This window comes from Lepisosteus platostomus, chromosome 8 (assembly GCF_059453375.1).
Source record: "Lepisosteus platostomus isolate fLepPlt1 chromosome 8, fLepPlt1.hap1, whole genome shotgun sequence".
Classification (NCBI taxonomy): Eukaryota; Metazoa; Chordata; class Actinopteri; order Semionotiformes; family Lepisosteidae; genus Lepisosteus; species Lepisosteus platostomus.
Window position 1 is genome coordinate 51,212,057 of NC_142618.1, and position 14,495 is coordinate 51,226,551.

Consider the following 14,495-nt stretch of genomic DNA (forward strand, 5'->3'; position numbering starts at 1 on the left):
GCAAGCTAACAATACATAATAAAGACTACAATGATATCTTATGGATGCAGACATCACATTTCAGCAACACATTGATAGAATACACACAAACACAATTTGTATACAAAATAAAATACTGAAGACATTATGAAGGCCATCACCTTAATTGAGAGATTTAAACTTAAATATTAGAATTAATTAAAAAAGTGAGTGAATTATTCCGTTATTACTTGTTTTGTACAATAGATTTTTTTAAATAGGTAATCTTGTGTTTTTATTTTTGCATTTTACTTTTTTTTTCAAATAGGAATGTGATTGTTATTGATTTGCAGTAGGTCTGAGCTCAAATCATTTTGTCTTTGACTGTAAATTTGTCTGACGGTTTCTTTGAAAATGACCTAAACTTTTATGATCCTGATTGCTCTCTCATTCACAGGCTGTGTTGCTAACCTTTTCTCCGACTAACCATAAAATACTATCGTTAAAGCCAACAAAGGTATTAGGTTGAAGATAAGATAGCATTCAAAGGGTGCTAAAAATATTGGAAAACAAAAAAGGAAATGATTATTAGTCAAAAAATTTTTACAGCCATATAATAATTCTGAGGTTCCAGAAGGGTTCCTTTGACAATTGCGGTTTGATTAAAAGCTAAAAAAAAAATCAAGTCTGTAGTCAGAAGCAGTAGAGAAAGTAAACGAAACACAACCTGAGTATTAATCAGTCAAAAAAAAACAGGAAAAAGGCAACTACCATGTTTAAAAATACTCCGCAAATGTATGAAAACAAGAGAAAGTAAGACAATTGTGCACATACCTAGCCTGCTGCTATGGGTTAGTGAATACGGTGGTTACCATGGATAAATCTGACTATGAAGTGTACTTTGGAAGCAGGCTTTGTGTCTGATCTTTCCCCAAACAGAAAGCTGTGATCCAGGCAGTAGGTTTGTGTACACTGGGCAAGCCAGTTCCAGTATTCAGCTTCCTAGGAGCCATCTCTTCGCATAAGTACATGACTTAACTGACGTTCATCCTGTAGCTACTGTGTTGGACGCCGGCAGTCGCATTTCAATTTGGTCCTTACAAATTTTAACTTGTTAAGAGTTGCTTCTGATAAGGTGGTTTGGGATGCATACGTATAGTATGTTGCTTCTATCACTTTATGGATGTTAGGTGTTAAGATTGCAATGTTGTCTGTTTTGTGTTTCCAACAGGCAAACTAGTCCCTGCAAATAACCATGAATGTAGAAGGTTCAAAAACTGTAAAAAACTACAGAAGCCAAAAATGTTGACCATTGGCTCCTTCAAAGGTTTCTGTAAGAATTGTCAGAGGAGTTAAAAGTTTAATAAAGAAGTATAATATAGAGAATTAGCCTTAAAAAAAGAGAGGAGGAGGCAGTGAAACCAGTACAGTCGCACAAAAAGTATTGGCACCTTCCATCGCCTGCAATCTTATTAATGTTTGTTTCAGTGCATTTGCTTGTCAAAGTACTATTATATCTCCTCTTAGATCACTGAGCTTTCATTCATCCTAGCAAGCTGTAATTAAAGGCTTTTTGACCGAGTTAAATTATTGAAGATATGGAGACTGAATTTTTAATTCTCTAACTCCACAGAAGTCTATGGAATGGTAGAAAAAGAGACCAGACTGGGCTTATATAACATCTAAAATCACCTCTAAAATACTTAGAAATGGCATTTTTTTCCATGAGGGAGAAAAGAAGCAAGATTGAGATTTTTTTTTGTGTCTTTACATCTTCATAGCTCCTGGACTTTGTTGTGTGCTCTGATTTAAATGTTCACAGTCATTTTGCTAGGATGGCACTACAGAGAGGACGGACACAATGTAGCACATTGTAAATAGTATATCTCTATTCATGTAACATTAGCCTGTCAGTATACTGTACATTGAGGGCACAGAGTGGATTTTGATCATTTCCATGGATTGTAGCCTACATTCAAAAAGCAATCAGGGATATTCTTTAAGCACTATTTTATATAGGTTTCATTTATTTGAGTGAATATTTAAATAAAATTAGCATTAACAGGAAGCTTGCCAATGCAAATAAGAAATTAAAGACAGCAAAAGAAGGCTTTACTTTTTAGTATAGGGTACACATCAGGAAATTAGTCATTATGTGGAGTCTAATGTTAGAACTGATTAGAAGCCACCAAGTCTCTCAATATTACAGATTTCCCATGATCTTACCTCGGCACAACCTTCATTGGAAATTTAAATGATGGATAATTATAAGTAAATCAAGGCATTTGTTCACATGTGTTGGTGGCTCCATGGCAACCAGTACGGGGTCTTAGTTAAATACTGGTGGAGAACTTCTGAAGACCGCTGTAATAATGGGTTTTATAGGTACCGTCTCCAACATAAGAAATTGATATTCGTTTACACAGTTTTGTGATATAAATGTATGAAATCAATTATATTTAAACGAGATAAAATGTTTCCAACTTTTTTAAAATTTATTGGCAGACAGAGCAAAGTTTCCCACTTAACGGATTTTTACATTCAAAATCGTCTACTATGTATGTTATTCAAATATAATTTGCGATTATGTTTTTTTTTCTTCAGATTTATCCGTGGAAGTCATTAGGAGCTTATGGTACGGATAGAATATTTTCTATTTTGCCTTTCTCGTTTTTTATCCTAAACTCCCTGTAACAGAGTATTTTTTCTTACACTAAAAAAGTTTGTTTCGCAATTTAAGGAGTTAACGGGTCCCATTTTAACCATTACCGAAAACGTGTTAAAATAGGTTATCTTGGGATAGTTGGTGATTTAAAGTACAAAGAAAAGTTGAAAAATGAAGAGCATTACTCCTCATTAGCTAAACAGCTGCTGTATCCTGTTCAGTAGCGATGTCATTTTGTTAGAAATCGTTTATGGCTGTCTTGTTTTCTGTCATCTAGCAAGTCTTAAAGTTTTACACGATTTTTTAGGAGTCCTACAAATTTAATTGCTTCATTGCCTTTATACCCTGACCACTGTAGCAATAAGCAAATGAAATGATTACTGGCTATGAAACACCTTAAAACCATTAGTCTTGCGTTCTGTTGCCTGCCATAGTCTGTAAGCGTTTGGCTAAACAGTACAATAGTATTTTTTTTTAATTAATTAGTTTTTGCTCCCTCCTTCACACAGTCTTAAAATTCAAATCCATAACGGTGTGCATCCCACCCTTCTAAAAATTCAAAACACTACTTCTTAACTTCTGTCAAGCTAATAACTGGCATCTCTCACGATTCCATGTAAATGTTCCGTTTAAAGCTTTTATCTCCGTCCGTTAGATGGTCTCCGATGATTATTATTATATTAGAGCTCCTTATCAGATTAGGTAACAATAAAGTGTAGTGATACTAACTCGTGGTACTAATTCTTAGGTGTAATGCAGATCAATAGAGAACATTGTTCAATCCCTGACACAAAGTCAGGATGATTAGCTAGTAAGTGCACTGTCAACTGTCAACAATTAATTAAACTTTATATGCATACTTTTACTCACAATACCCATTTTATATGTAAAATATTTCCGCTTTCCCACCCTCTTCTTGTTCTTAATAGCTATGTATTTGTATTGTACATGTACTTTAGAGCACATGAGGAATCCGGATAACAAAATGTGCCATGCTTGGTTATCGGTTTTTACATATCAGTGAAGATAATCTTATTATTTCTCTGACTGACAAATGTATATTTACGCTAAAGCAAGCTTTGAGAAAGAAAAAAAAACTTGTAATTGATGTTTTCCCTTAGACGCCAACCCCTCCCCTCAAACCCACCCTTCAGGTGAAAAAAAAAAATCTTTAAAGATTTTTTGTCTTTTGTGGGATAACATCAGAAAGGGTTCGTCTGCTTGAGCCAATCAGCTCCTTCCCGCATGCTATCGCATGCTATAATACATAGCACTAAAGGCAGACTCTTCTCACAAGCGTCTGTAGCCTGCCTACCATTAAATTCAAACCCTGTTTTAGTCTCTTTTTTTTTCCTGCAACGGCCCAACTCCGATGTATTCCGTTATCAACGAGCAGAAGGCTGACATTTCTGCACCTGCCTCAGTAGGGATCGGTGGATAGTATCACAACGAGAAAAAGAAACAAGGGCATAGGAACACAGTGAACGAAAGAGAGCGAGAGGGAGAGAGAGACATAGAGGTTGATCTGGACACGACCAGAGATAGATACACAGAAGCTTCAAGTAATTAGAATCGATGGACGAAATGCTGCTGTTGACAAGAATCGTGCTGGTGGGCTTGACCTGCCTTGCTTTCGTATCCTCTGGGTTGGCTTGTGGACCAGGCAGGGGCTATGGAAGAAGAAGACACCCGAAGAAACTGACACCTTTAGCTTATAAGCAGTTTATTCCCAATGTTGCAGAGAAGACCCTGGGGGCCAGTGGCAGATATGAAGGGAAGATCACAAGGAACTCTGAGAGATTTAAGGAGCTGACTCCCAATTACAATCCTGACATTATCTTTAAGGATGAAGAAAACACTGGCGCTGACAGGCTTATGACACAGGTAGAGTGAACATCTTTTTACTCCTATGCATGATCAATATCAGTACATTGGGGATTAGTATTGTGACAACATATTTTGAGCAACAAGCTGATAAAGTTTAAAGTCTCCGTGCTGTTTTTAATTTTCAATTTGCTTTGCCTGGGGTGTTGTTTTATGAGTCCTGGTTGTGTGAATTTTGTTTGCTGAAGTCCCCAAGGCTCCAGTCAGATCAATTAAAGTGGATACTGTAAGGAAAGGGACACCCAAGTGAATGCAGACAGCCGGGACAGTCAGACGTTACTATGAACTGCAGTTTACTTGTGCTATCGATCTAAGTTCATGCTCCATTTTATTGTGTGCCAATTCACCCGTTTTTAGAGGACATCCTGTACTTAATCACACAATCTGTAAGTCGGAATACATTTAAAAATAAGAAGAAATAAATCTTCCAGCCCCTTGCAGAAGTCTCGTTACAGTAGCCAGCTGCACGCATTAAAATATAACATTTCGCAGTGTTGCTCATTGGGGCATGAAAATATTGACATTTCTTTAAGCATGTTCTGTACACCATTACTACTTCATAGCTGGGCGGGACTTTGTCAATTAGTCGCGCTACAAGCATAGAACTCAAGACTTCTTTAAATTATTATCTTTGTGACCGGCTTTTGCAAGACGATAAAGGGGGGAGCGGCATAATAAGCATCCGTTTTGAACCTCGGCTACGGTGTCTTTTATTTGCTGTTTGGGGAACAAATCTGTGATCTCTGCTTTTGAATAGACTTCATCTGCATGACCTGCTTGCATAGCTGAGTTCAGATTAAATATGGGTCAGAAATGATCATTGCAGATACTGTGTTTCGTAGACTCATTGGGTGAAACCCTTGCTATTAATAAGACCCGGTTATTTTTACATGCTTCCTCGGACTATGGCTATTATATTTTTAAAAAGAGATGCTCAGGGAATTTATTCGAGTCCAGCCTCCTTAAATATCGCAGGATCCGGAGTGGAGTGATGAGGCGCGCGCCTGCTTTACTGAACCGTAGAAGCACGAGCCCCAATTAAATATTCACCCTGTACTGTAGGAGTGCGTGCAGCCAGGAAAGAATACGTTTCTACTACGCACCTCCTTCATTCTACATCTTCGTAACATTGTAATTCAAAATACCGTCTTGCTAGAGACATAACCTTCCATTCTAGCATTAAAGGAGTCGGCTCAGTCCCACATAGCCCTCGGTCATTGAGACTCTAAGCTGCAAGGCAGTGATCTGCACCAAGTCAGACACATCTTGCATTTTCAGCTCCACTTACTCCTCTTTTATCGATCGGAGCGGCTAGGATTTCAGTTTGTATTTTTATATAACCAATGGCAACCATAAAGCGCCAGCTCCCCGGTGCCTGCGTTTTATAATCTGTCTATAATCTAGCCTTTAGACTCGGTCGCAAAAATAAAGACAGGAGCAGAAAATGTACAGTATGGTGTTTTTTTTTTTGTTGGTAATGCTATTTTGCGAAAGGCCGGGCATCCGCGTTCCCTTTATTTTAGCACGAAGACACATTTCAATTGCCCTGCTTTTAAGAAACGCTACTGTACAAGACAAGCACTTCCTTGGGAATAAGGCAGTCTTTTCTTCTCGGCTTGTCGCTCTGGCTGCATTCGCTGGGAGCATTTGAACTTATGACCTTCTGTCAATTTCTTTCAATTGTATGTCACAAAAACAAATTCGTATTAGTTCTATATGTTGTAGGATAACAGTTTTTAGAACAGTTTGAATTCAGAATGCTTTGTTTCTTAAACCACTGACATCAGTACCACTGTGGCTGAATAGACTACATCTTCAAATGCCGTCACGTCGAACTCCAGTACAGTATAGCTCTTTAAAGACCGCAAGGTTACTTCATGAACTGATGTATATATGCAAAGGGTTTGAGGGGATTCAAAATAATTTATTTTTGAAATGCACCAGGAAAGACCTTTCTTAGGAATTGCAGACTATCTTTAATTAGGTTAGCCAAATTAAGTTGGCGCAGTTACGAGCGCTTCCAGTGAGTGCTCCAATGTTAGAGTCTGGACACACAGGTGCATGTTTAAATAATTAAGGGATCAAAAGCTACCTTTTTCGTAAAGGGGGAAAAAAAAGGATAAGGTATATTTTTGTATAAACGGGTACCCCGCGGGACCTTTTAAAGAAGATGAAGCTTAGTTCTGGTGTGGTTTCCTAAAATGTAAATCATATACCAGTTAAAGTTATTATGGCAATAAACGCGAAGTTGCTCGAGGGCGTGCACATAACAATTTGGATGAGCTTCGTGTTAATCAGGCAACCTTTCAACTACAAAGACACATCTCGTAAGCTTCTGTGAAACTAGCGAGATCACCTCAAAGAAGAAGAAAAAACTTCTTGTGTAACCCAGATGTGTGGATTTAAAAAAAAAACAAATAGCGCTAACCTGAATCTAGACTAACATAACTGATGAGCATATTAAAATCGTGCTTGAATTTAAAGAGTCCATCGGGTTGTTTACACTGACAGGTACCTGATAAGTGTTTCCTTTAAGCAATTCATTTGTGAAGAGATTAGGGACTGGCAGCGAGGGCTTGTTGAACAACTTTGTCTAAGCACAAAGCGTGAGCACGGCAATCCTGCTGGGTTTCACGGTGACTGAACAGAATTTGGCTTGATTTGCGACACACGACCCAATGAATTAATAAATAGTTTGGGCTTCACGGCTTTTGACTCTGACAATCCTGCTCAGAATAGGAAGGGAGAGCTTTTGGCATGGCCCTTTTTACCCCTTCTGAGCGCTACAAGTGCTTAGGATGATCTGTATATGCATTTATTTGATCTTAATGTTTCATAATCTCTGCAGCAGGTTGATTTTAGATAAGTACTGACGCTTGAGGTTCTGTGATCAATAGGACTTCTGCGTTGTTTCTAGTCACAGAAATACTGTCTGGTGTAGAAGGTGTGTGGAAAACACTTGAATGCTCATATAAAAGATTAAAAGCTCCGTTTTGCTTGTTTTTTTTTTGGCTTGTCAAAAACGAAACATATGTTGTGCATTTTATGAAGATCGACCTGCGACGCAACTGGTACTCTTAATTTAGCGTGTTAACTGAAACATTTAGTTTTCTGTTTAAACCGCTTGTATTCCTCTCCTATATCGCAATAAATATGATTTTGTATTAAAGCACTTGAGGCGTTCTGATAAGATAAATTATTGGTTTTATTAATTGACATATTGTGAGAATAGTTGTTTATGATCTCCAGACATTGATGTCTTGTTAAGCAATCTCGTCACGTCTCTAAAAAGTAGTACTGCAAGAGTAATGAAAGTGTCTTTCACCCTCCGGGCGCTGTGAAAAGAGTCTTTTGTGATGTTTTACTTGACATATTGGTAAAGTGTTGGGAAGAGTTGTCCTGGAGAAGGCCAAGCATCTCTGTTCTGGGTCTCGGGAAAGATTAGTAAGCGCAGTATCCTAATTATTCGCCAACTATTTTGTGTGTATAGTTATTCTTAAACAACGTCAGTGATACTCAAGCACCAAAAATGAATGAATGTGAAAAAAGTCCGTAAAACGATCGTAATTAAACGATCGCATCTGGTAACTGCATAGTCTTCTAAATCATAGGACTGCTTCTTCTTTCAATGCATTCATTCAACATCAGTTCTTGTCTAGACAGCCAGACAGATAGATCCAGAGAACAGTGTTCATTCAAAATGATGGATCTATATGTTTCGAGCAAGTGAAGCAGATGAAAAATTATAAAGTATTAATTGCCCTCTTCCTTATCCTGGTATTCATTTTTGAAAATCAAATGTTTCAGACAGCACCCTCTCCTGTCTCTTTTACTAGTCTCTATTCTGTCCAATTCTAATGAATGAGATGATGAGGGACTTGCACCATAAACTGGGCATCACAAAACAGGACTGTAAAGCAAAATAAGGTCTATGGACATGTCCTGGAAGATGGACTGTTCAGAAAAGGACACACAATTTTCCTTTTTTTTATCTATAGCTAATGCCAAGAAGAATCTTTGGGGCCTCAGCAGGTTCATTGCAAATATCTGCAAAGTTAAGCACTTTACTGAGTGATTTGTAAAACTAAAGCTTCTAAGAGCAAATAAATCCATTTGTGAGGGGAAAGAAGAAAAAAAACAAAAGTCTCCCCTCCACGTGACGTACTTTAAATCCCCAGAGTTAAAAGTGTTGCTTTCAAACTCGAAGCTTGACAGATGCCTTTGTTGCCTTTTGATGCATTACTGTCCCCTCGTTTTCCTTGAGAACTTTGATTTCTCAAGACAATTCGCTAAAAGCTATACACCATTTGACTACTTTTGCCTGAAAAGTGATTTTCGTTCAGTTTGGTTGCTCCAAAATTTGCCTTTCTTCCAAAGCTTAGTTGGCCTATTTGTGACTTCTACAAAATGGACACTTTCCCTAATTTCCTGAAACTAGGTGTTGGTGATGTTTTTATTTCTCGAGATAACACTTTTACTGGAATCAAGAAATACAGCTCATTAATCGCATTCAAATAGGCAATACTAATCTATATCTGGAATAAAGTGATTTCTCATTATGTCTGCCACATTCAAATGAGACTCTAGAAGAATAATTGTGCACGGGTCCAAACACTATACTCTATTTTGCGGCAAAATGGTTTTAAAAGTCACAAACTCATTGTTTTTTTTATTAATTGATGCCACTGAGTACATCTCTCTCTTTTTCTTATCAGAGATGTAAGGACAAGCTGAATTCCCTGGCTATTTCAGTGATGAACCAGTGGCCAGGAGTTAAACTGCGCGTGACAGAAGGCTGGGATGAAGATGGACACCATTTTGAAGAATCGTTACACTACGAGGGAAGGGCAGTGGACATCACTACTTCTGACCGGGACAAAAGCAAATATGGTACTCTGTCCAGGCTAGCTGTGGAGGCAGGATTTGATTGGGTGTATTATGAGTCTAAAGCCCACATCCACTGCTCCGTCAAAGCAGGTGAGAACACTTATACAAGCTCTTTAAAATCATACATGGATGGAATAAACTTGTGGTTCCTACTGACAGCTCTCAAATTGAATCCCATTAGCTGTATGCCACCAACACAATACAAACTATGACCAGATAGGAGGGCTGAAGCTGCTCTTAGTTTTCTCCAAGCCTTGATGATTCTGATTCTTTATACTCCTCTTTTTGTCATATGTCAAAGGAGAGAGATTTGATTTTACAAATAAAATGTATTCTGAGGGCATAAGTTATATTCAGTATTAAAAACTGCTTTGCAGAATACAGTGTGACTCTGTAACGAACACTGCTGTCCGTCCAATGCAAGGAAAAAGCTCTGTGGTTCTTATTGTTGTTACTGTTGTGATATGTTGGACTATGTTCTCCCCTATGAAAAGCCTGTAACCATTTGAATCTGGTCAGTCCTCATAAAAGGCTAATACCAACATGTTTCAGACCGGCTTGAGGCATCTTTAATGGCATTACATTTATGGAATTCACATAAAACCAGGATTGGTGTATCCAGCTATGTTAAATCAAAATGAAATGTAGATTAATGAAAATACAACTAGGCTGAAGGACTATAAATAGGTTCCATTCAAATAGAATTAGATTAATACTTATGTAATTGTGTGGGAGGCATATTTTGCCACAAACTCTTTTAATTAACGCTATTGCTACTGATATTTTATCAGGTTTTTAAGAAAAGTCAACTTAATGTTCGAATCTCGCTTCAGTGGTCGATATTCTGATTTCATAACGTTATGTGTTGAGGGAAACATAATCTCTAGTTAACTTGCCCATCTTAGTCACCAACAAGTTACAGAGGAATCGTGTTAGAGCCCACGATTAAGTTGTTGAAATCTGCACAAAATTATCCGCGATCTTACATCGCCCCATACTGTTTTCATAATGAAATCACTCAGCCTGTCATTCCGTATTTAAACAGGGAAGGCTTTAACGTCACCTTTTAAATATTTATGGCATACTGGGTTATAAAAGTGTGCTGTGGCCAGTTTAATATTTCAGAAATCTTTGCGATGTTCTCGGTAAAAGGCTAGTAGATAGTGGAATGGGTATGGATTTTAAGTAGAGTACACACATTTTACAAATACTTAAATCCTTAATAAAAAAATATTATTTGGCAAAATGTAATTGACCTTTGAGGAGATGTTTTAGTTGGTTTTAATCAAACCAGACGTTTGTTGATATTACAAAGTCAATTTTGATATAAAAGTCAGGATTGTATAAATTATCTTTGCTTATTAAATTGTCTACCCTTGCCACAATGTTATAGAATTCGACGAGTATTAATAATTACGATGTTTTAGAAGAAACCAACACATTTAACTCAGACTTAGCTTGGTGAATTATCAATAGTGCACGAAGCTTTTCCTTAACACGGTGTTCCTAAAATGAAATATTCTGTGGGCTTTTGCGAGAATACAAAACCACGGTTTAAACCACCACACAAAAGGATAATTGTTAAGGTATACGTTTCGGTTTCAGAATCTCATTTGCCTTTTTTTTTTGTAAATTACCTCATTGTTTGCATTTTGGTCAACTATGTTAGCACCAGATGAATGTTTTAATCCCACCCCACGCGTATTGTATTTAGTATTAAGTGGCAAATCTGCTATTTAAAATTCAAAACACATATTGGGCTTTTTAGGTCATATTTAGTCCATGTCATGCAGGGTCGTGTGACTGTACCGAATGGATTTGGACAGCGCAATGCTGAATTCGGTCAACTAAAGCTGGTTTTCTGTTGTCACCGCCTAGTTTCATGCCAGAGAATCTTATGAGAAGATTAAATACTAAAATTCCAAGCAGGAAGAATCCATTCTCTCGATCTCTGTTTGCTGAAAGTATATTCCTGGAGATTGGAATGTAAAGAAGAGTTCTCCCAAGGCTTGAATTATTGTCATCAGGATAGACAACAGAGAGGCAGCGGTGGTAAAGGGGACATTGATGAGGGGATGTTGGGAGCATTTAGAGTCTCTGCCTTCATTTAAAATTCAAATACACATCTTGAGTGCCTTGGAAAAGTGGCTGCGCTGTGCAAATACTGTTTGCAGTGCCTTGGGTTTGGAGAGTATGTGTGTGAATTGGCACATAGGTTTCTGCACCTGAGCAAATACGGGAAAGGAGCTGGGAAAGGCGTAAGTGTCCTTTTCCAAGAGTGAGTCCATCTACAATCTGAATTAGAATGACAATGTCCGCTCTTTATTGGTTTTTAATTAGAGGGCCCAAGCTGGCACTTCTCGGGACAGTGTGTTTTTTTTTACTATTCGCACTTTTCAGTAATCTATTTGTAAAGTTCCTTAACCAATCATTTTATTATACGAGAACGGCAATTGCAAAAGCCGTTTCAACCTGCTATTTTTAAACTTTAGAACTGTGCAGTTGGTGTCCCCGCCTCAATTTCTCACAGAAATCGGCTGTAACGTGCACACTGTTCGACATTTTGTAGTAGAAAAAAAAACAAAAGAATTAAAATCAGTTTTGCTTCAGAAGAGAAAGGGACTAGTAAATGAATCAGTCAGTACTTCATTGGATATACAATTAGAAAGCAATTTCCCGGTGGATGGTGCAATAATGCAGTGTTTGCAAACTGGCCACCGGCGGAAATCTGTACCTAAAATGATTATTAAGTACTTCTCACAGAAAATAAAAAGGGATGATTTGGAAAGAGAGTTCAAATATCATCATCCCTTACTTGCTAAGGTGGTTAAGGTGTGTTTGGTTTTCTTTTCATTTTTATATTTCTTTTTTTCACAGAAAATTCGGTTGCTGCTAAATCGGGAGGATGCTTTCCCGGCTCAGCTTCGGTGATTCTCGAGGGAGACAGAAGAAAACTGATCAGGGATCTCAGACCAGGAGATAAGGTCCTGGCCGCAGACGAGGAGGGTAACCTCGTCTACAGCGACTTCATTATGTTCATGGACAGAGACACGGAAAACAGGAGAGAGTTCTACGTGATAGAAACCAAAGAGCCCCGAAGGCAGATCAAACTGACGCCTGCGCACCTCCTCTTCGTGTCCGACAACACGACGGATAACCCGCACTCCCTGAAAGCGACCTTTGCGAGCCACGTCAGACCCGGACAAAAGGTGTTCATCGTCGACGACGTACGTCAGCAGCTGAAGTCCGTGACCGTGGAAAGGATTTATATTGAAGAAGACGAAAGCTCCTTCGCTCCCGTAACCGCCCAGGGAACCATTGTAGTTGACCAAGTGTTGGCTTCATGTTACGCAGTTATAGAAGACCACAAATGGGCACACCTGGCCTTTGCGCCGGTGAGACTCGTTTATGGTCTGTCATCGCTACTGTTTCGCAAAGATTATTTACTGTCGAACGGCACCTTTCAAGAGGAAGGTGTTCATTGGTACTCAAATGTGCTATATCAAATAGGAACGTGGGTCTTGGACAGTAACTCCATTCATCCAATGGGGATGCCAATAAACTCCAGTTGAAACAAATAACAGCAAAGCAAAATAGGACTAATGTAGGATAATAAACGATAGTAGAAATAAAGAGACAGAGACCCCGGAGGAGTTGTGGGATATTTATTGCATTGAACATTTATGCTTTCTTTTTCAAAGAATAAATGGACCTCCAAGAGCCTTAAAACTTTTCTTTGAATAATTTATTCTCATGAGAACTCTAGCTGGTACCACTTGAACGGATTCTCATACTGTGTGACCAGCCAAACGTGCAGAATCTATTTTTGTATATCACAAGCCAACAGCAAAGAAAACTGGAAAAAGGAAAAAAATGAAACCTTCTAGACAGTTTGTAATGTTCTGTGCATATGTGCAACTGACTGTTATCATATTTTGGGGGTTGAACATACTTCTTGGGGTCCATAAATTATATTTTTATACGCAGAATTGTAAATTAGATTTTTGACAGATCGTTACTTACTGAATCACATTTCGTTATTTGAAATAGTGTAAGATATGAGAATATATTATTTTAATTTAAATAGTTGCAGAAATATAAAGTCTTGGCAATCTTGTACTGTTTTGTGTTTATTAAGATTGTGTTTTTTTTAATTATTATTTCTATTTTGTAAACTGGCCACGTTACTGTAAAACAGACAGCCGCCACGAGCTGTCTCTTATAGGCTACACGGTACATTTTTTTTCTTTTACAATTTGTTTCAGAAAAGACTTATAAGTGCACAACATGACGACTTCATTATATGATAAAGTAGTAGTACAAAACCAAGATGTTTCTTTTAATAAATTAAAAATAACTGCTGTAAATTTACTAAAATGTATTTTTTGCATATTTTGTAATAGTTAAATAGTTTTATAGAAATAAAATGCGCCAGATGCACAGTTTGAATAGTATATAAAACATAAGGTGTTCGTGCCATCTAACTTTCATAACAGGGCAATGTGTCTAAAGAAATGTTTAGAGATTATTATTTATATGTTTATTACAAAATGAGATAAAGAAAATATTCAAACTTACAACTGTTACATGTTTTTGTTTTCTGAGCAACGCAATCGCATAAGTAGGAAAGTCAGTCATTTCCTGGTCCATATGCGTTTTCTTCCCAAATTTCTTGTATCCTGGGTGTTCGTTTTCACAAAAATGGGTTTAAATCATTTCTATTCGTGACAGAACTTCGGTTACTATTAACAACAAATTGAAATTAATTGAGAACTGTGTGTGCATTACATGTTAGAGGGTACCGACATCTCGGTAAGATTATCAGTCTTTATATTTAAACAAATTGATCGTAAGAGGATGCATTACATTCGAGTGCCTTAAGTTTGATTCTCCTTCTAAAGAGAGTTGAAGGTCGAGTCTTGCATTTTTCATTCTCATCCAGTAAAACCAGTGGATTATATTTTGTCATCCTAAACTACTGTAAATGTGACTCATTAGTATCTTTTATAACTATTTGTATTTTCTGGTCGTGTGAAAACTCAGTTTCACGGAGGAAGCTACTTGAAATTCTATTAACACACGTAAGGTTACGGGATTCCAT

General features: G+C 37.6%; 1 protein-coding gene across 1 annotated transcript; it reads left to right on the plus strand.

Moving 5' to 3' along the window:
• Positions 1-3,833: 3,833 nt before the first annotated feature.
• shha (sonic hedgehog signaling molecule a) lies at positions 3,834-13,974 on the plus strand. Its single transcript, XM_088643852.1, has 3 exons — positions 3,834-4,507; positions 9,223-9,484; positions 12,272-13,974. Exons 1-3 carry the CDS (start codon positions 4,199-4,201, stop codon positions 12,964-12,966), a joined length of 1,266 nt encoding a protein of 421 aa, XP_088499978.1. The 5' UTR covers positions 3,834-4,198; the 3' UTR covers positions 12,967-13,974.
• Positions 13,975-14,495: the final 521 nt, after the last annotated feature.

Coding starts and splice junctions, on each gene's coding strand:
- shha (XM_088643852.1), top strand. CDS start 4,199: ATGGACGAAATGCTGCTGTTGACAAGAATCGTGCTGGTGGGCTTGACC. Junction 4,508..9,222: donor CTGACAGGCTTATGACACAG/GTAGAGTGAACA, acceptor TTTTCTTATCAG/AGATGTAAGGACAAGCTGAA. Junction 9,485..12,271: donor CCACTGCTCCGTCAAAGCAG/GTGAGAACACTT, acceptor TTTTTTTCACAG/AAAATTCGGTTGCTGCTAAA.